At 43.9% G+C, this 22,353-nt stretch overlaps 1 protein-coding gene across 1 annotated transcript in view; it reads right to left on the reverse strand.

Moving 5' to 3' along the window:
* Positions 1–17,274, reverse strand: part of PTPRA (protein tyrosine phosphatase, receptor type, A) — a 69,762-nt gene extending 52,488 nt beyond the window's left edge. The window contains exon 1 of the mRNA XM_009882497.1: positions 17,209–17,274. Within this exon, the coding sequence (XP_009880799.1) occupies positions 17,209–17,241 (33 nt within the window). The 5' untranslated portion in view covers positions 17,242–17,274. The remainder of the gene's footprint in view (positions 1–17,208) is intronic.
* Positions 17,275–22,353: the final 5,079 nt, after the last annotated feature.

The following is a 22,353-nucleotide window of genomic DNA, read 5'->3' on the forward strand; positions in this document are numbered from 1 at the left end:
AAATATTTATAAATATTTATAAATCAATGCTGGGAGGAGGAATGCAAAACTGGCAGAGATTACACAGCATCCAACTTCTGCTGTTCCTCACAACTGTGAGAATTCAGAAGGAATTAAAGTTGTTAGGGGAATAAAATCACTGTCAAGGAGAAAAGACCTTTCCTCCTGAAAAGCCAGCTCCTCTTGCAAGAGAAAAAAACAGATCCACCAGAAACATGACCTTGCACTTGTGTAAGGGGCTGAGTGTGCTCTTAGCACGTCCTGCTCATGAGCATGGATCTGGGGGAGGTTTCTGAAGGCTTTTGCTTAGGAGAGGACACCAGAGATGGACATGCCCACTATCTGTGGTTCAATTTCTCAGACTTGAAATGAGGAGCTATGAGCCTTATAGCACAGAACCAAATAAAGATGGACATTAAAGTTCACATGGCCTTAAAAACAGACACATGTAAACTGTGGTTATATGCATCAATGTTTCAAGGAAACATGAAGTCAGGAACTGCAGCAAGATAGTGCTACTCTTCAGAGATGTAATGAATAATCTTTCTTCCATTGGGAATAAAATACAAGGTTTTCTTGTGTAGGTTTTCCATAAGAGCCCTGCTGGGTTTAGGTTGAATGCCCAAACCCAGCATCCCACTGCTTGACCACACTGCAGATCCAAGCTATTTAAGTTGCTCCTCTGTCTGACACCCTACAGTCCTCATCTTCCCTGCTCCAACCTTCACATTTAGCACTAAACCAAACTTTAAACCATTGTCTTCCCAAATGCTATGCACAGCTCACCCTTCCATCTCTTCTCTCCTCCCAGGTCCTACAACCATTTCCTCCATCATGAAATTTATAGCTTGACTGCAAAGCCACCCTTACTAGGTATGAAATTATTCCCAGATCTCTCCATTCCTCCTCAGAAACCCATACACAGTCATATATCCTTGCTTTTCTTCCCATATATAGAAACAGCCCACACCTTGGTAGGTAAATAAGACTGGTGGTAGATCACTTGCGACCTTCAAGCCATGATTCAGCCACAACATATCAAGAGCCATTAACCACATAATTCAGTGTTATGAGCAGGTCAAATCCTAACATGCTTCAGAAGGTTTTCTCAACACCAACCTCCATGATGACCACGGTCAGAAGAGAGGGGAAATAAAACATTCATGGCCAGCTACATCCTGACCCATTCTCAGAGCTCTGTACTGTGGAGCAAAGAGGATACAGGATTTTGTGTGGGCCAAAGCAAAGAAAAAGCTGTTCAAAACTTAGTGAAACAGTATTCAGTTATTAAGCTCCAGAGCTGACACCCTACTGACACAAGACAATTTTGGGAGATGCCTCAACTGTGGTTTCAGGAAAGCTGAAGAGCAATAATCGCTAAGATGGTTACACCATTCTACATCTAGAAATAGTCAGAGCAAGGGCTAAAATGTCCTTTTTAATTTGAAGTATTTTGGAGTAGCAGAATCAAAGCCCAGAAAAACATTAACGTTGTAACAAATGACCAATCCCTAATACCACCAGACTCCTCACCAGTTCACCTCCCTTCCCCCCCCCTCAGCAGAAGGAAATGAAAACCATATGAACTGGACAGGCAAGAGATCGATTAGATCATCTTGTCCTACCCACCACGCAGCAAAAGGCTGTTCCCTATGAGGAACTTCACAAATTACTCCATCCAGTCTCACTCATAAAAGTCCAAAGCGATGGAGTTTCCACCTCTTCTCTTGGGATATTATTTCTCCCTGCAGCCTACAACATCTCACTGCCAGGAACCCTTTCCTATCAAGACTTTCCTTTTGAAAATTTCTTCATTTCAATTTGCAGTTCCCTTCTCTCCCCTGCATATGTGCATTTATGAACTATAGTAATTAAACCAATTAATACCAAAAAGGAATTAAAATTTAGGAATAAATTAATTTATTTTCCTTTTATCCTCCATGAAAAAGCCCAACATGTCAAAGAAAGTCTAAGTCTCTCTGAAATCTTCCGTTTTTAAATTGGTCCCACTGCTCATAATTACACCTCCCCTCTATCCATACAAGCTACTTTGCTTTCCTTTCTCCCCTCCTTTTTTGGTAGGAGGCAAGGAAGGCAGAGAAAAAAAGGAGAAGGGGTGGGATAAGGGAAAAGAGGAGAGGGATCCATCCCATCAGACTAGTCTAATTGCTTGCAACACTCCCCAGGCATATGAAAATGCAGGCTGTGATACCGGCTTTGCCTGATGAATATTCCTAACTCCATTTCAGACGCAGGATCTGGGTTTATTCAACGACTTTTCTGCAGATGGTAGTAACTTCCACTTCACATAAATACACTGAGTACGCACCGAGGAAGAGACAGGCTGACTGCTGGCCAGATTGCAGGCAGCAGCTTGGAAAAAGAAGGACCCAGGTCTGGAATGCTGCTCCAAAAAAATATTATTTTTCACAAAAATTGGAACAGCTGCAAGAGCCAAACGAACCCCCAGATGTCCAGCAGGCTAGTGGTTACAGCACGTACCAGTAAAGAGCCTCACAAATGCAACAGCTTTGGCTGAAAACATCTTAAAGAAAGCCTTGATTGGAAAAGTCAACTCCAATCTGCCAGTGCCTTTCCCCAGCAATTTTCAATACAGAATTTTACACTCAGATCCACCTATTTGATGGCCTGCTGTTGGTACTAACTATTCTAAGTTATTAAAAAGATGGTTCTTTTGGGTTTAATCATAATGGAAATTCTCAAACTTTAACAAAATAATTACCCATTCAGGGTCCTGCCTCTGAGTTGTCCAACTAACACAAAAAGGAACATAAATGACAATTAAGAATCAATACCGTCTCAGCCTACACTTTTAAGGTTTCTCTTCATTACCAACTTGAACTTAAATGCAAGTTCTCCATTTCCAGGTAAGTCTGGGAAGCATATAAAAAAAAGAAGTTACAGGGAAAGATTACAGCAAATGGCTGGAACTGCCCTCTTGGGCTTGATGTGCTAAACATTTGTATGTTAACAGGTAACAGCCCCTCTTTAAAGGCTATGGATTCAGCTCGGTCATATTACAAGTAATTAAAGGCTGTTCCCATCACACGAGTGTTCCTGCTGCCTCCATTATCATTGCAGCTGGTGTCCAGCTCAACTCAACTTCAAGTTTCAAAGGTCTATGCTCATGTTCAGGAGTTTTGCTGGCTGGCTATCTTCATTCCTTCTTGTTTAAAACATTTAACCGTGTACGTAAGTCCTCTTGGCACTTTGTCAAATAAAAAATCTTACTATACAAGGGTTTAAAAGCCAAAAAGAGAGTTTCTGCTGCTCCAGGTAGGAATCCCCTCTCAGAAGAGATGGGAGGGAAGCTTGCACTGCCGAGGGACTATCTGCTCGCATTAGCAGCAAAGGTTATTTCCCACACTTCAGCATGGTCTAATATTTAAAAGTATTCAGCTGACTTCAGCGTGTCCGCATCTCCTGTCCCCTTTATTTTTCTGATGGCTTCTCCTGGATGGGAAGTACGGGAACATCCAAATTGCAGCGACCAAGCAAAGAGCCAGCAACCACTGCAGTCACTGGCCTGGGGCCAATTTCAGGATTTTTGTTTAAGATGCAACTTACAGAGAGCTATAAGAATAAATATGTGTTCTAAATGCTCTAACACTTATTAGAGGTCTAAAAGAAAGCAGTCTTGGAAATAGGAAATGCAAATCCAAAGGGAAAGCTGGAGCACAAGCAGGCAGCCTGTCTTTCCTTCGCTGCATGTCTCCCTTTCTTGGCTACGAGGCGCAGCAAGGAAGTGATTATAAAGCATTTATTTGCAAAATCACAGCCAATAAATCCAATAGCAACAATACCCTCCCTCGCATCGCTTGTTCCTTGGTGGGGGGGGAATGAAGGAGAGGCATAGGTCCAACAAGCAGGCAGGTGCATGGCAGCTCATCTCCTTTCTGAAGCTTTTCGTGAAGCGTTCAAGCCCCTAAGGTGCAATTTCATCCAGGTTGTCCCCTGACTCTGTGCATGCTGTTTTGAAGCCCTAGAAATTAAAAAGCCCTAGACAGGCTATGAAGGTTGCAATATGAAAACCTCTGAAAAGGTTAAAAAAAGGACTGGGCTGTCAAATGAGGAAATGAGTAAGGGGGAGCATTAGAGAAAATAAAATGGTACAGAAAAAGCCATCTAAATTCTCCTCCCCTTTCCTGGATACAAATACCATCACAAGAAAACCATAGGAAGCAAATCTGACTGCTTTGAAAATCACTGAGGTCAAAAGCATGACAGAAGAAAGGAAAAAGGATTAAACAAAGGGATGATATAATCTACACAGCTATAATTCAAACCTTCGAGGTATAAATAGCTACACTACAGTGCTCAAGTCAACCACTAATTTACAGCGCAATCAGGAGGGGGGAGGCAGATACCCATTCTCTCAAGCAGATTAATCCTTAATTGCTCATTTTTGCATTTCTGACACCTTTCTTTGAAGTACTAAAGCTGGTACCGTCTCACAAAAGGCACTGGCTAGCCTGAAAATTGCAGAGATGGGCCTTAATGTTGCTTGTTCAGGGCTGTGACAGCCCGTGCACAGTCCCAGGTGCTTTGGTGGGTCCTCTATGCAAAGAAAAAAGGAGATGGCTCTAATCCATAGGAACAAGAGACAATCAAAGCTCGGTATTTGCCAGTTTGACAGAAATGGAAGCAGGACTCAGATGATGGCTCATGTTTCACAATGTTTTCAGAAGACCTTAATTGCAGATAAATACTTACCGGGATATTGAAATACTTCTGAGCACTTACATCACTTCAGCGGCTTTGTAAATCCCTCTAGAAATACTTGTAAGGACAGTGTGTACGCTGCTGAGATAAGAGGAGCAGGATCATCAAGGCTGTCAGCTGGTGGAGATTGTGGCTTTCACAACGGTTTGCCCAACTGCTCACTGAGTTTTCTGTCCTTCCCCCCTCAACTCATCTTGATTCACGTGAGCAAGGCGATGACAGTGATGGAAACATAACCGCACGGGTGTTTCTTCAGTCCCTGCATACATCCCTGCTCCTATTACATTAATTTTTAGGGGAGAAATCGCTTCACTCTTCACTGCATTGCTAACTTCCTTACTTTGGTTCAAGGGCACATCCCTGGATGCAGGGGTAATGGCTATTTGTTTGGTGCTTTCCTAGTCATGCCAGCTGCATCCAGATATCCCTGGCACATCCTCAAAAGTCTAACAGGTTAATTAACCACCAGCACCCTGACCCTGCTAACGTGGGTCATCACTGCATCTCAGCCTATTTAAATTAAACAAAAATATCCCTGTCATTTTTTGACTGATGAGATACGGCATCCAACGTTTCACTGTACAAGATGAAAATTACTATCCAGTAACAAGTCAGACTTCATTTAGCCAACAATATTCTTCAAATACCATCTGATCAGGCACTAACCTCTCAATGGGACCCAACCTCTGCTGCACAATACCTTGCTCAGTGCTTTTGGAGAGCATCCAGATCGGTCCCACTATCAGCGGGTGGAGGGAGGTGATTCTGCCTCTCTACTCCACTCTCATGAGACCCCACCTGCAGTACTGTGTCCAGCTCTGAGATCCCCAACACAGGAAAGACATGGACCTGTTGGAGCATGTCCAGAGGAGGGCCACAAAAATGATCAGAGGGCTGGAGCACCTCTCCTATGAGGACAGGCTGAGAGAGTTGGGGTTGTTCAGCCTGGAGAAGAGAAGGCTCCAGGAAGACCTTATTGCAGCCTTTTAATGGGGGCTTATAAGAAAGATGGGGACAAACTTTTTAGCAGAGCTTGTTGCAATAGGATAAGGGGTAATGGTTTTAAACTGAAAGACGGTAAATTCAGATTAGATAGAAGGAAGAAATTTTTTATGATGTGAGTGGTGAAACACTAGAACAGGTTTCCCAGAGAGGTGGTAGATGCCCCATCTCTGTGAACACTCAAGGTCAGGTTGGACAGGGCTCTGAGCAACCTGATCTAGTTGAAGATGTCCCTGCTCATTGCAGGGGGGTGGACTAGATGACCTTTAAAGGTCCCTTCCAATCCGAAACGTTCTATGATTCTGTGATTGGGGTGGCTGCTTTGTGCTCTCAGTGGGTTATTTCATAAGATGTCCCTCTGGAAACTGTATGTACTCTGAGATGAGTGTGCAGCTAGTGGGAAGAAACACTTCTTGATGATGCATACTTTCCTACCAAAATAGAAGCAGCATCTTTAAACACAAACAACTTTTAGCTTACAGCATGGGAGTCCTTGGACCAGAGATTCAAGCCAACCTTTTCAACCAGCTTTAACTACTGAAGTCACGCAGGGAAGAATTTGTCAAAGACAGAGTGTTGTTTTCTGTATAACAGTGGCCATGTGCTCCAGACAGATTAAATGCTATGTGGGCTGGTGAGAAAAAATAACTTTGCTCCTCCCCGAACCCAGAAGTTGGACAATTCACATCAAAACTGGTTTAGTCACAAAATAAAAGTCACCAATATAAATGCTTAAAAAGTAGCACATTTTACCCAATACAGATATTAAAGCATGATTAGAAAAAAAATGTAAAACTTGTGGTATGAAAGTCTCCAAATATATGTTAAAAAAATTGTGTATCAGAAAATCCTTCCATACTTTTTCTGCCCTGAATAAAGACCATGGTCGATCAGCAGCTGAAAGGGTCTGAAAGCTGTCTTGCTGTGAGCCTTGCACTTCCCAGTTACCACCCTATCCCGTGCCATGCACGTCCCTGGTACCCTGAAGACAGACACAGCCAGTGACCTTGTTTCTTGTAGCCAGTAACCACGGCTCCCCGTCATCCTCACACACATAATTAGCGTTAACAGTCTGTTATCCACCATGAACATCTAAAAGATCTATTTGGCTCTCATCAAGGAAAAGGGCTGGGAAAACAGCTGGATGGAAAGGAGCATCTAATTTTTAAAAATCCTGGTTTGTTTAAGATTGAAGAGTTTAAAGCGTATTCAGAATCTCAGTTAAAGAATCTGATTTAAAGAAATCATAATCACCAACATTTAGGCATAAATCTACCCAAACTCTTCAGTAAGTCCTTTTTAACAGCTCTACTTTTTAATTAAAAGCAGAATCACGGCGAAGGGGAATTCACGTTGACATCAGGTTTTGTAGATGTCTATGGAAGCCAGATGGAGCCATCCCCACCGCTCTCACTCCAAGGCAGCACTAACGCCACATTTCCATTTTCCAGAAGTCAGTTTGTTTTGCTATCCCGTAGAAAGGCTTTTGCCTTGGTTACTTTTGCTTTCTGTTTAGCTTGCACAGCAGATGTTTTGCACTTGGGATGAGCTCAGAGCGAAGAAAGTACCGATGCCTAAGGAAAAGTGCTTGGTTTTCTTTCCCAACCTGTTAATAAAAACAGGTGTATGGATGAAACAACTCAATGGAGATGCTGAAAGGCAGAGGGCAGGTGTTAAATAGTACTTTTCCTTTTACAAGGAAAAGTCTGGCTTATGGTGAAGAGAACCAGCAAATCAGTTCACAACATTTATCCCTTCTGTGACTGAGAAAAGTTTATTAAAATTATCATGATTGCTGTATAAGAAAATAAAGTAATTTAACTACAAGCAAGACTGTGAACCACTAAAGAAGAGCTTCTCTTCCTGCTACTGCTCAAATTATAGGGCTGCTTTCGTTATATTTGTAAAGCAGGGATACTCAAAGCACAGTATGTGGACTAGAGGTGATTCTGAGTGTTCCAGTGACGATCTGCATCACATCACTTTAACAGCATTTTCAATTAAGCACTTGATAAAGATTAATCATTGTCTTCAGCAAGCTCACAGCCATTCAAAAAGCACAGAAACAGCCACTTTAAAAACAATGAAAACTCTTAAACACCTGCCTGAGGGATGAAAAAACTAGTGTCTAGCAGATATGATCTTGTTTTTATTAAAGGGCAAATAAAATTGACCCAGGGAGTAGATGTTTTAAAGCAGTTAATGCAGAGGAGAAAGTGGGTTGCCATCCAACGACTCAGTAGAACATCTTCCCAAATGATATATTTCAGGCCCTACTCAAAGCGCATAAAAATAACGAAACAGCTATTAAATAGGTTTCGATCGAGCCTCTGGCTGGTACTCAGGGAAAGGACTTAACAGATTCGTCTCCAAAGCAAAACAGTGTAACTGGGGAGGGAGCCACCAAGAGAATGAGGCAGCATCCCCCAGCAAAGCTGATCTTCCATCAAGAAACTGGCTCAAAACCAGTGGTACACGGGGCTTCCCAGTTTGCTTTTGTGCCTGTGGATATCTGTTGGCACCCAAGCCAAGCTGGGCACAGTGGGAGCTGGGCTGCCTTGCTGCAACCCAACGGGCTGAGCTGGCAGCTGAAGAGCAGAAAATTTGTTTCCTGCCACTGGTTGGTTGAGGAAACAAATCTTCATTACGCATAACGTGTGTCTGAGCTCTCAGACAGCGGACCTGAGCCTCTGACAGCTCCGGCAGAAGCACCAGCAGCATGGGTGTCGAGGTCTTCTTGCACCCCAGTGCCTGCAGGGCGCTGCAGCACCAGGGCTCTGCCTTTCTTCAACAGCAGTATTTTAAAAAGTGGTGACAAGCCAGCGAGGTGGCCTGACGTTCACTGTCAGTGCCCCTGCAGCTGAAGGCAGTGATCTGTTGCAACTCAAGTTTCAGAATATTTTTTTGACTGTAACTGGTGTCTTTAAGAGGACATCTGGAAGAGCGCACAAGCAGAGTACCTATCCTCGCTGAGCAGCTCAAGCTGCATGTTCGTTTGAAGATGCAGACTCAGAAGAAAACATCCAGGCAATGCCACCACTCCCCACGCAGCCCTCCACGTGCAGATGCAGGAGCTGGGATTCCTGACTTGCATGTCCTGGTTTGAGGAAGCACTGAAGGGCAGAGATCCAGCTCTTCCAGATAATTTGCTTTTGCTGATATTTAACTTTTTTCCTCCAGATCCTTCAAGCTCACACTGTTCTGCATCATGATGTCCCACCATCTGCCTTATCACATCTATAACTTAAGAGTTCATCTCTGGGGTGAAGGGAGAGAGGCGCCGGGCATCCCGGAGAGCGCCTGCGCAATGCCCATCACTTCTTCCTCCTGCGCATCACTGAGCACACCTCTCTGAGTGTTCTTGCACAGATTAAAACGCACCAACACAATGCAGATCCTGACCAACCGTTCTCTTGAACAACTGAACGCAACTTCAACAGTTACTCAAATCATTTTTCCAGCTGCCTAATCTCTAGAGCCAGGGGACAGATTTAAAAAGGGCCTGTAGCAATAGGACAAGGTAATGGTTTTAAACTAAAAGAAGGTAGATTCAGACTAGGTAGAAGGAAGAAATTTTTTAGGATGAGGGCGGTGAAACACTGAAACATTGCCCAGAGAGCCTGTAGGTGCCCCATCCCTGGAAACATTCAAGGTCAGGTTGGATGGGGCTCTGAGCAACATGATCTAGTTGAAGATGTCCCTGCTCATTGCAGGAGGGTTGGACTAGATGACCTTTAAAGGTCCCTTCCAACCCAAACTGTTCTATGATTCTATGGTTCCAGAGCCGTCTCCCTCTCCCCCTGCAGAGCTCTCACATCCCCTTAACTTTTCTCTGCAAGGAGGAACACTGCACACAGTAACATGCGATAACTAAACCCAAATGTTCTGCAGCTGCAGAGACATTCCTGCCCTTAGAAGCTCAAACGTCAGCTTAGATGCCACAATATCCACTCATTTGGTGGGGACAGCAGCATTTAATTCTCAGAACTAGCTTGTCTCAAATGCAAGGTCTTTTGCAAAAACTAACGCACTTAGGTATCTGGTTTTCTTAGAGGCATGGTCTTGTTCACACAACCTTGTTGACCTCTCCAACCCCCTGTATGGGACTGGAAGCAGATCACATGACTGTTTTTTTTAAAAAAAAATCTTTTAAAGGACCAGGTCTAGTTGAATATATAACCTACAAACTTCCTCTAGAACTACAGCAGCTTGACCTTATGCTTCCTCAAAGCTCAGCTCAAGGTAAGACCTGAGATTGCCAAGAACATCTGCTAAGGGAGGTACACTCAAGCCAGCACGTGGTACCAGCAAGGCACCTTGCAATGGCGAACCGAAAGAGCCATGCAATGGTAAAACACAGATTTATTGTAGTATAAACTCCATCTCTGTAGCATTCTGCTTTAAAGAGCTCTTCCCCTTTCTCCAGCTCTTCAAAGAGCTCCTCAGCTCTGCTGAATTACTCACCAAGGCACATGCACCACATCAAATGGAAGCAGAACCTGGCCAAGCTGCCACGTTTGCTCACACTCAGCCCCCATCCCCACAAATGCTCTCTGCAGTAGCAAAACCCCATGGATTACAGTATTCGTTTTCCCAAATACTGTACACTTCACCCAGTACACCACCCTCCTCGTGCACTACACTCATACACTAGGCAGAAGTACCTGGGTAAAAGAGAAAGGGATAAACAAGAAAAGGCGTATGTCTTGCAAAACACATCAACCTTGATAGGTATCTATAAAACGCATTCAATAAGCAAGTTTAGGAATTAAATTCACTGCCACTAAGCAATGGTGTATAACTGTCCTCCTTCTTGGACCCCACATAACCCTTCCACGTTCCCCAGGAAATAATTTACCTCCTTCCCCAGTGAGCACCTCTCTCAGCTCCACAGGTACCAACTGTCCTCGCTCTCACTCAAAGTGGTGTTATATTTGGATGATGCTCAGAGCAACTGGCTGAAGTTCTAAGACGGATAAGGCATTTTGTCTAAACACTGGAGGATTTACGCATCAAAAGCTTGTCTGTCTCTCCCCAACTGCAGTACTTTACCTGCCACCAGACACTGCTCCCCATAAAACCTGTCTACCTTAGACCATCATGGGTAAAGCATCGCAGCACTTGTTAATAATCTGCTCTCCCAGAGAATAATTAATTATTCCAGCCTGCTTTATCCCCCCTTGTATATCCACACACAAAAAACCTCCAAATATCTGCTTGCCCTCAGAATGACTCTGTGTGAAAAGGGAACAGGTCCCTCACCAAGCACCAGCTGTTCCTCACCACAAGTAGATCATACACGTGTATAATGTAAGTATGACAAATCTGTCTAACCACTGACTGGAACTGTGAGAGGTCCACGCGTTGCTTGCCAAATTCCTGTAGCATACGTAATTTTTTTTTCTTCTTTTTAATCACTACATAAGCCACAGAAGATTTAGACAGCAATATTAAAGGAAAAGTCACTGGTCAAGGGAGAGAGGAAAATACCGGTGACGGTGCCAGCCCGAGGACAGGTGATTTCCATGCTTTGCTCTTGGAAAGACCTGATAGGATTGATATATTTGGCTTAGTTTTCAGCAGGGAACTTCCAGGATTTGGATGACAAAAATGCTTAAATAACATCATGAGAATTGAGTTCTGGAAAAGGAGATATGAGAAGTTAATGGTGTTAGTAACCACTGACCTGTCTAATCCCATCACTGACCTGCATCCAGCCGACCGACTGTATTCCTGAAACCTGGATGTGGTTTACAGCACACAGTAAGGTCTTGGGGCAAGAAAACTGTTGGGTGCAGTTCCATAATTACATGGCTTTTGGTTTACATCAGCTGGGACCAGATGTTCTCCTCTGGCCCCTCCAGCTTCAGTGTCCTCTATATTTGGTACCATGAAAAAATTGTCACTACAGCAGTTGCCCTTTTGTCTTTGCCAACAACCCCAATGTATGCCTGATTAAATTCCTTCTCCTTCTCTTATTTAACCAGGCATTTCTGCCATCAGGTCTACCCACGGTTTTGAATACCTCTGCACAGCCGCTGATGGAAGCCTCCTGTGCTACAGGGAGGCTGCTGCCACTCAGAGTTGGGGTTGCTGAAGACCTTTCATCTGTTCTCCTCTGTTTGCTTTCCACCATCTGATAGCAGGGATTTTCTCTGTTAACACACTGTCACAAAATGGTGAGGATGGGGGCATGAAAAGCTAACATTAGCATGAAGGATGCCCTGAAATCTCTAGAGAATCTCTCTAGAGTCTCTAGAGAAAAGAAGATTGAGGGGGGATCTTATTAATACATGCAAATACTTAATGGGAGGATGTCAGGGGGATGGGAGTAGTCTTTTTTCAGTGGCGCCCAGTGATAGGACGAGGGGTAATGGGCATAAACTTGAACATAGGAAGTTCCATCTTAACATGAGGAGGAACTTCTTTACTTTGAGGGTAGTGGAGCACTGGAACAGGCTGCCCAGAGAGGTGGTGGAGTCTCCCACTCTGGAGACATTCAAAACCCGCCTGGACGCTGTCCTGTGTAACGTGCTGTAGGCGACCCTGCTCTGGCAGGAGGGTTGGACTAGATGATCTCCAGAGGTCCCTTCCAACCCTAACCATTCTGTGAATTCTGTGAATTCTGTGAAAAATCAGGAATGGGCACTGTCAATTGAAAACAAAGGCGACCCTGCACCACTCCATCCTTCAGAGGCACTTCCCGGCTTCCAGCGATGACAAAGGAGCCCGAACATTGTCCCGTCCACATCTTTACTTCCTTGACTTGTCATCTTCTCTGATTGTTCTGACCAGGAGTAGATAAACTCTCCAGTGGCAAGGAACATGCGGTCACATCTGTTACACAATCAGCCAGAGCAAGGCAGGTTTGGCTGAAGCTAGTAAGTATTACTTGCTCAGAAAAAGATCCATTTTGACTACTTTTAATCATTTAAATTGCCTAATATGTTATCTGCCCAATGTGAAGGATCTATTGTTTTGAAGGAGATGTGGATCAACTCAATCCTTTCACAGGACCAAATATAATCGAAGCAGAGATGTGTTTGAAGCCATCAACATGAAAAACATTGTTCCTATAGATTCAGGTCCACCAGTGTTAGCAGTAAGTGTGTTTAGCTGTAATTAGCACTGCTTGATCACTGCTTGATGATATTAAGGAAGCCCTCAAAATTTAGCAAGTAAACAGCACTAAAAACCTGAACCCAGGCTGCAGACCACAGCTGCAACCCTCCTGAAAGCTGAAGCTGTGGTTGCTACACCCTGCAGAACAAGGGCTGGCAACGTATTTTTGAGGCAACCACCCATTTGGTGCAGTTTCCTGTCTGACTCAGGTGACAGGTACATCAGTTGCTGGTATCACTTCTTCAGGACTGAATTTCAAGAAAAATCACGTCTCAGAAGGACAGAAGACCAAACGATGTCTGTGCACTGACAGTAACACCAAACTAACATAAAATGAGGTCTTCCTAAACACCTGCAAGAGGAAACCAGCTTGCAGAACAAGCTACTGAAAAAAAAATAAATTACTATTCAGGGAGGTAGTTGTCAGAAATAAGACGGAGGGTGGATGTGTTTATTTATCCACTGCAGCTCCAGGCACGGGTTGCAAGTCCCAACATGCTGCCTGGTGTGGTTTCTGTAAGCAGTTGTCTCCTTCACATCCCCAGACTGCAGTCAGCTTCAACAGCCAAATGCTGGAGGTTTGTGTTAGTACTGATGGTTTGTGAAACAGTTCATACAAATCCCAGGGTATTTTTAGCATGCAGCAGGCCAAGTCAGCTCACATCGGTGATGTCAAATTCCATGTAGAAGTTTGAAGCTTCATAGGAAAGACGTGGGAAGAAGTGCCTATGGGAATTAGGAGCACCATTAATTTGTGATCTCTGGTCTCAGGGCAACATCTGTTTCCAAAAAGCCCTCCAATGGTCAGCCTTCACATCAACAAATGCCAAAATTTGACAGCAATCTTTAAATGTTCAAGAAGGTCTACAGCTCAACCAAAACTACAGGAGCAAATCTTCCAAGTGGGGGAAAAAACAATTCTTGGCTTGATCATCATCCAATGCAAAAGCCACCAGGGTGAACCAGTGCAGGACTGGGATGGGTCCTGACCCGTTGCCTCCTCTTCGCTTCTCTTGCAGTTTGCTCACAACTGTACGCACTCAGTGAGAAGATCAAGCTACGGCACCAATGCACTTTTTTGAAGAGCAATCCTTAAGACCAGCTCCTGAGAGAGGGTGTGGGGTCTGACCTCTGCAGCAGTCAGTGGCTTCAAACTGGAGGGAATGGCTGGAGGGGATGGAGCCATGCAGCAGCAGCACTCCAACGACAAATTAAATTTCAAGTTAATACCGGAATGCATACCAGAGGAACGAGCCAACCACAATTACCGACTCTTATATCACAGGAAAGATCTTTCAGTTATTGCGGGTAGCACTGAAAACATCAGCTCAGTGATCGGCACTGCTGGAACTGGTGAGAAGGAAACCACACGCGTCAAGCCCTTCTGCAAATCCAAACGGCACATCGGCTTGGCTCCCACCTCCCAAAAGATGTTGGCTATGCAGCTGGAAAAGGCACATGGAAGGATATGGATGGTCTGAAGGAGGCGAATGGCTTCAGATGGACTTTGTTGAAATAAGATACATGGTTTTAGTACTCACCCTCTCAACAAAATGTGGCACTCAGCTCAGCACTGCACCAGTATTGATATGACTGTCACCTTCACGCCTGGATCGTTTTCTGCCCTTCTGAGTAGCTTGCTGTAAGCCTGTACTTACCTCCAACCATATGCACAACTGTAACACACTCAAAAAACCCACTGGTGCCAGGACACACACACACAGCCTGAATGGTATCTGCATCAGCTGGTTATTATTAATCAGTGTATCTGGCAACATTTTGCATACTCAAATACACATGTTGCAACACAATGCTATGTTTCCATCTCATTATACACCTTACTCCTATTGCTTTCAACACACACCAGCGCTCTTCCCAGCCCAGGACCATACACAAGAATGGTGGGACCACTAATGCCCCACCCGTCTCATTGCTCACACCTATACCTGATGCTTTGTGTCACGGTGATTTATTTCAGTAAACAAAGAAATTCTCCTCCTCATTTTGCACTATCAAAACCAACTTTTGAGAAAATAAGTACATTACACAAAGTATTTTAGATGAACATCCTGATGTTTACCTCAGCCTTTTCTATTGTCTACAAAAAGAAAATAAAGGATCACAAGCAAATTATTTAATGCCATGAAGTTTAGTCAGATTGTGAGAATGAGAGGTTTAGTATCCGTGTAGAATTTTGAGTAAAACAAAAAACCTGCCTTTCTATGTGAAACCTGTCTTGAAGTGACCCAAACTTCAAGTGATTCTTTCATCACTCTTCCCATTCCTATGAGACATCATAATTTTAAATATTGGATAATTTGAGTCTGCAGCTTGAAGGTTTCTTCATAACATCAGCTTCTTGTTTTTTTGTAGCCAGACTGATGACACTGTAGCTAATTTGCTTAATTAGCGATTTACAGAAAGATGTCTCTACGAGAACGTGAAACCCTCCAAATGAAATGCTTTAAGTGCAGAATCAAGAGACTATCCACAATGATTGTTTACTCCAATCTACTGTGTATTTTTGGTCCACACTGTTTCAATCAGCAGCTCCTGCGACTGATGGCACTATGCTTCCTAACTACAAAACTGAATTCTGCAAGAGGCCAACTACAATTGTCCCAAGTTTTTCCTAACAGGAGGATGTTACTTTTTAAAAAATTGCGTTGGGATGAGAAGGAAAGAAGTCAGCACATAAAATAAACACACACATCCAGATGCCGTCACACAGCCCAGACTGAGTTTTCCCCTTGATTGTAGCATCTTTGATTCTACCACTCCATTTTTCCTTCCCCCAAGCATTTGGCTTTTGCTGACCACTGCATCCGGGCACACACATCCTTCTAATGGGTGCTCTGGTACCGTGGAGCACAGGAAGAAGCCTCGCACAGATGTTCATTTTGTAAGAAACAATAATTCATGCAAATCCCTGCTCCAAGCAAATTCCACAGTAGTGCACCTTATCACAAGCCAAACAAAAAGTACAAATGCATTTGAAAACCATAAACCTGTATTAAAAGAATTTGCTCTTGTTACAGCTTGAATTTCCCCCTCTCCCTCCACCAACTCAGCCAGTAAACTATCTGCCAACACCAAACACCAACCAAACCACTAAATCCACCGTAAGAAGAAGTGTAAATGCCAACTGCAATATAAAGCAAAGCCTGTGTTAAAGTACGATAGACATAACATGCCCCACGTTCACCTATGATACTTTCTTAGTCGCTCACAGTCCAAATAAATGCAAGAATAAGATACTGTCCATGATGTTGGTCTCACCAAACATCTCAGTGGGCTCCAAAGCAGGGCATCCAATTTTGCTATATTGAGGGTATTTGCACGTTGCAGAGGTTTGTTATTTTGGTGGGAACTCTGAGACAGCTCTACCACATTTACAAGCTTGTAAATTGAAATGTTATGAGAATGCGTAGAGCAAAGCCTGGAAAGGTGTAGTGTTCTCTTGCCTGCGTAAAGTCAAGATGGCTTTTGCATCACAAATCATTTGCTCTCTGCTCCTGCCCTCCTGGGTTTTTTTGACTGCAAGGCGAAAGGTCTACTCACATTTAGGAGTCTATTTGGTGACTACAGTGAAGACCCTCTTTCCGCCTGCAACAGGAGGCAGAGACCAGCAGCGACCATTGCACCACCCTGATGATGCTTCTGAGCACAACACCCGTGGCAGAAACGACCCAGCAAGACAAGAATCCAGATATTAAAGTATCATCAAAACTGCTTATAAATACATCTAACTCTGCATACATTTTTATTTTCTTTTCCAAGTTTGTCCAGTAGATTAGTGCTTTTAACATCAGGGATTTTCCTCCATTTCATTAATCAAGAATTGAGTACTCTCTTGGCACATTTGGAGATAGACCAGCTTTCCACAGAAGCTCAAGATGATGAAAATAAACTAATAAAATATATTTTTAGGGTTGGGTTTTTTTTTTTGAGATGGCAAGTTAGAACCTGAATTCCTTCTCTACCACTACGTTTCAGCAGAACAAAAAAATCCCTGTGCTGAGTGCTCTCAAATAAGAGTCATGTCCCTTCCAACTCTGCACGAACAGAGACCTTATTATCCTTCGGGGGAAGGAAGTTGGATTTTTTGCACTTAGTTACATTCCCAGGTAGTTCTTAAATAAGATTTCCCTTCCCCATGTGTTTAAAGGGACACTTTAACACAACAAGTTAATGCCTTGGCCTTGTGCTGGCCCATAGTGCCATCGTTGTATACTGAACTCTAAAATAGAGCAGTGACTGGCTGGCCACCGGTAAGCGCGACTTTATTTCAAGGAGAGGTCAAAATGCCAAGATGCCAAAATTAACAATGCTTCTTCCTACCTTAATTATCATAAGTAAATCGTCCACCTGCATATCATTAGGACCCCATAAAGGTTCTTCCAGTGGTGCCCCCTGCAAACAAACAAACAAAAAAAGCTTTTAAAACCAAAGAGTTAAAATTCACTAACATCTTTGGAAAAGAGTATTTTTACTGCCACCAGAAAGTTGATTCTAGTTCATTTTACATATATGCAAAATGCAGCTTTTTATTATTACTCAAGCTAGAGACACACTCGAAAAACTGAAAATAACTTTTAAATACAGAACGCAAAATCATGCGAGTTTCCGAGGTTAAAAGTGCTTTCGGGCAGATGCAACAGCAGGTGATTACAGGCCAGCAGCAGCAGTTACAAATGAGGAGACTCTCATGTTCACAGCGTCACTTGTCACACGCACTGATGTTTGGGGTAAAGTAAAGTAAAGTAAAGTATAGTTTAGGAGGGTCCACAGCTAGAAGTAGTAGATAATTTTTATTATAGTGAAGACATCATATTTGCCTTGGGCTCCTACAAGTGAGTATTTACCCAGACACAAGCGGTTGTGGCATTTGAAAAAGCAGTTCTGTGTACGTTCATTTATTCCCATCTCAAGGAAAGAGGTCAGAAAGCCACACCACAGTCACCAGGACTTTAGATAGCCACATACCAGTGAAACAGCCACCTGCAGAATTCTCCAAAGCCGAACGTCTCTGGACCTAGACTTTGGCTGTAGGATCAAGTGCAATCCTACAGGGAACAGGCTGAAGCTTGTCCCTGCAGTTCAGGTGACCTGCAGTGATGTTTGTGAGGTTCTCATACAAAGCAGCCTCCCTCCCCACCAGCTCTTGGACGTGGGTTCCTCACTCCATCAGCAAAGCTGCACCACTGGAGCTCAGGTTCACTTGTGAAGTTGAGACTGTTCCCAGTTGATCCCCACTTTTAACTGACACGCTAAGTTGCTCCCACTCTCTGCATCTCTGTTCTCCCTCCCAAAATATTTTTTACCTACATCAGCTCTGAGGCAGCAGTGGGCTCCTTGCAGGCGTTTGCAGAACCAACCCCTCCTTGCGCTAATCCCATCTTCTGAGATGATGCTATAAATTATGAAATTAGAGACCTGAGGCAGTTCTAGATTCAGAGTTGAATATATTTAACCAAATTAATATTTTTTTCCTATTGACATCTTTTCTGCCCAGCCTTGGGCAGGATGTGACCCAGCCATCTGCTCTGTTGGTGCCAAGTAGCTGTGGAGCTCAGACATAATCCCTGGGTGATCCCCTTGGTGCTTTTCATCCTACTCAAGCGTTGACTCGAGCACTTGTTCAATTAGACAAGTCTCAGCACTTCAATCAGATACACGCACAAGGCTGATTTTTACCTCCACAGAGAAGAAAAAATCTGATTTAGTCAAGTGTGATAAAACCAGGAGCTTCAAAGCAATGAGACCTGGAGATCATGCCCGCTCTGAAGTCTGCCAGAATCACTGCTTAACCTGAGCAGACCACCAGCCACCGGCAACTTCCATTTTAAGAGAAATTGAGAGAGAGCAGATTAAAAAGACATTGGATCTGGCAGGGAGGAGGAGAGCTGGGTTACACTCCCAATATTTCTTTTTTAAGGCAACCAGAGAATGGCTGAGGCGTCTGCTTTCTCTTGTCTCTGGCTCAAAGAGAGCAACCCAACTTGTGTGGTGTCAAACTCACTGTTCCCCCTGTACCACTTGCATTTTCTGCCTTACGATCCAGAGTTTCCCAACACCTCCTAGTAATGCTGCTGTCCCGGGGAAGAGGGGTCCAGGGGCTGCAGAAATGCACTCCAGCCTTCAGCCTGTCTCCTCCTCCCTGTGTGATGGGGATGAGGTCCTTCTGTCCTTCAGTTAGCTATATGCATTTAAAACAAAGGGGTAAACTTTATGGGACCAAATCGGGATGTTGGTGTAAGCAACTGTGCTGTCAATACTTTCATGGTCAATTTATTCCTTCATTCGCAGAGCTGCCAGATCCAAAGCGCAGCCTTGGACAGTTCTGAGAAGTGCAAGAAAAGCTGGAAGACTTTGCATTCACCTCCAGCTTTAGAAAGCCTTGATGGAACAAAAGACTCCCCCTCCCTGCCGTTATTAGCATCATCTGAGAGTTAAAAGAGAATCAGCAATGAAGCAGAGTTTTTACAAAGCTTGGAGCAAGACACACGCAGTGTACGCTCATGGCTCCTTACAGGGTGAGGCGAACATCTTGCAGAAAGAAAAGTATACACTAGAAAGTAACAAAAAAAAGCAAATGCAAAGGAAGAATGAAAACAAAAGGGCTTATAAAAGCTTATAAAAGTCAATGCAACACATTTGAATGGGTTTCAGAGCAGGCTGCGTCTTCCGATGGCTGTAAAAACAGATCAGTACCAGGAGAAGAGAGTAATTCACGATGCATGATTTGCAGTGACTCATAAACCTCATTCCTTTTGACAGGTAAGGAGCGTGGTGCAGGAAAACAGGAATGCACTCAAGTGGCTCGAATATGTAAGAGTAGAAACATCTTACGTTATAAATGCTTACAACAATATCTAACATCCACATCTGTTCTTAGAAATTTGTCATACAGCCTCTGTGTAGAGGAAACATGCTTGCCAAAGTGCAAACATATGACAGAACTGAAAGGAGGTGGCATGTCCCACATTCGGCTGTTTCAGCCCTGGCCACACACAAGCCTTTCCACTCATCTGCTGTGCCCCGACCCCACTGTGCCCCAACGTGCCAGCAATGTAATCCGCTTGCCAGATAATCCTCCAAAAACGTGGTATCCTGAGGATCCAGTGCAGTCAGCTGACTGCGGTAAGCTGTGGCTGCAACCCACTGGCCTCGGGAATTACTGTTTGTAATTATTATTTGTATATGTTAGTTGTATATGTTTGGATGAAAGCACTTTATCCAGCTAAATGTATACACTGTTATAGCATATCAACAGTAAGAAAGGCACACTGGCTACAGGAAGGAGCTTCCATTCTCCACAGCCAAAATTCAGTTTTCCAAGTCCGGCAGCATTGGGAAACCCAACACTGACCCGATCCAGGCGTTTCTGGACAATGCTGTAACATAAAGCTGCTTCAGAAAGAGCTTCAGTTGAGAAAGAGACCCTTGGACTCAGCAGCCAAGTGTCTTCCAGTGCAGTGCTGTGCTGAAAGATTAAACTCCTTTGCAAACCTTGCAAGCGAGGTGAAGGAGAAAGTCTACCTTGTGCTCTCGTATTTTAGATTCAAAAGACAGAACAGTTTTATTGGTAAGAAGTCAGGGGAATTGGTTGTGTTTGTGTTTTTATTTAAACAAAGAAATAGAAGGTTAAGAGCTGCGTGCTTGCAAGCTCACCTGCTGGCCCCATCCCCTGGATGGTCCAAGGGATGGACCATTGACTGGCAGACTGCAAGTTAAGGCCACGAGAGAGTTCAATCATGCTGAACAAATAACAGAGGCACCTTATGTCACAGAGCTTGGGAGCCTCAAAACTGCAGCTCTACTGCTGGCTTCCCATCAACAAACAGGAAAATGCTACGGATGGTGAGTTATGTGCTTGGGAGTGAACAGCTTCTACTAATTCAGCAGTGCCCTGACACCTCAGCTGTGGTCAGAGCCCTATCATGAGCTATAATGAACTGTAGGATGTTCCCTCCCCGAAAACGCAATTACATCTGCAAACAGTACTTACAAAAAGCTGGCCAGGACCATGAGAAAGGTGCCATTCCTTGGTATTTCTTCTCTCCCAGAATAGCTCAAGCAGAAGGTCAGTGACCACGGTGGTAGGAGAGCCCAAACCCAATTCACAGCCTGGTACCCTGTTTTACCCAGTACATTAAAGCTGCTAAACCCCTGCAGGCGGGTTGTACCGCTCTCTGTAGCAAACGGGCATACTTAAAGTCATAGGAATGAATACTTTGGTGGACATGGTAGACCAGCAGGCACCCAAAACAAAAAGTTTACTCAAGCTGCACATTTCTGCACTGGATCATCCTGCTCACTATGGAACAATCTTACGGCACAACACCATTGCTTTTACAAAAACGATGAATACAAGCTTACAAACTAAGAGGTCTCTTTTGGAAGAACCCCGCTGAGAACGTTATTTGGGAATGGCAGCACTAAGTGGGACTTCAGGCAATGACAGCAGGTTTATTAATCGAGACATTAATGCTATAAAACATTACACACAAAGATGTTCAAGATACAGGGTTGGCAAAGGTGGCCTACAGTTATAGGACTCCTCCATCTCTTATTAAAACAATCAAAATAAAAGTAAGGCAGGTATTAGTTGGCTAGACAGCCCCAAATCCCACCGCCTGTGTAATCCACCTGAAAGCCAAGTGTATCAAGGCAAATTAAAGCTGCCTTTAATCCACGCAAATCTCAGCACAGGAATCTTTTATTCTCTTACCTCCTGCCACGAGTTTAGTCCTGCCCCACACCCCTTCGTGCTACCAGAGCTGTGGGAGCAAAACAACACAAAGCTCCGTATTGTAGTAATGTAGAGTGGAAATTTTGGACCTTTCACGCATTTTGGGGTGGATGCAGCTTTATGCTTCCCCGGTTAGGTTGAAACTGAACCCCATTCCACCCATGTTTGGTATAATCATATGTATCGACACACATAAATTAGGGCAATTTGTGCATAAATTAGGCAGCGTCATTATGCTAATTGGGATGGTATGATTGTGCTGAGCGTGTTTGCAATCTGCCACAATCCTCTGGGACAGCGCTGCGAGTGAGCTGCTGCATCTGAAAAGGTCAGTGCTCTGCTGGCATCCTGCTGTGGCAGGTACAGCCACACGTTGACCCAAAGCAAGCCTAAATAACGCAGGAGAAGGCACAAGGACACCTGTTGGGATTTGCTTTGTCTGAAATGCTGGCTTTTTTACTAACCTATAATGCTACCCTCAAGAAATAACTCTACTTTCTAAACATCGCAACCTAACCCCTCCTTGCGATGCATGACACAGGTCGATATATAGATGGGGCAGAGAGAGGCTCCTAGAAAAATAAACCACCATGGTTCAAACATACAGGTGCATGCAAGACAAAATAATGAGCAGGAGACTCAAATCTCCTGCACTTTGCTTTATCAAACCTATCACAAAGAAACAAGTCGTCCTCACAAAAACCAGAGCAGCTGCACTTTACCCCTTCCAA

This window comes from Charadrius vociferus, unplaced genomic scaffold, assembly GCF_000708025.1.
Source record: "Charadrius vociferus isolate BGI_N301 unplaced genomic scaffold, ASM70802v2 scaffold213, whole genome shotgun sequence".
NCBI classification, from domain to species: domain Eukaryota; kingdom Metazoa; phylum Chordata; class Aves; order Charadriiformes; family Charadriidae; genus Charadrius; species Charadrius vociferus.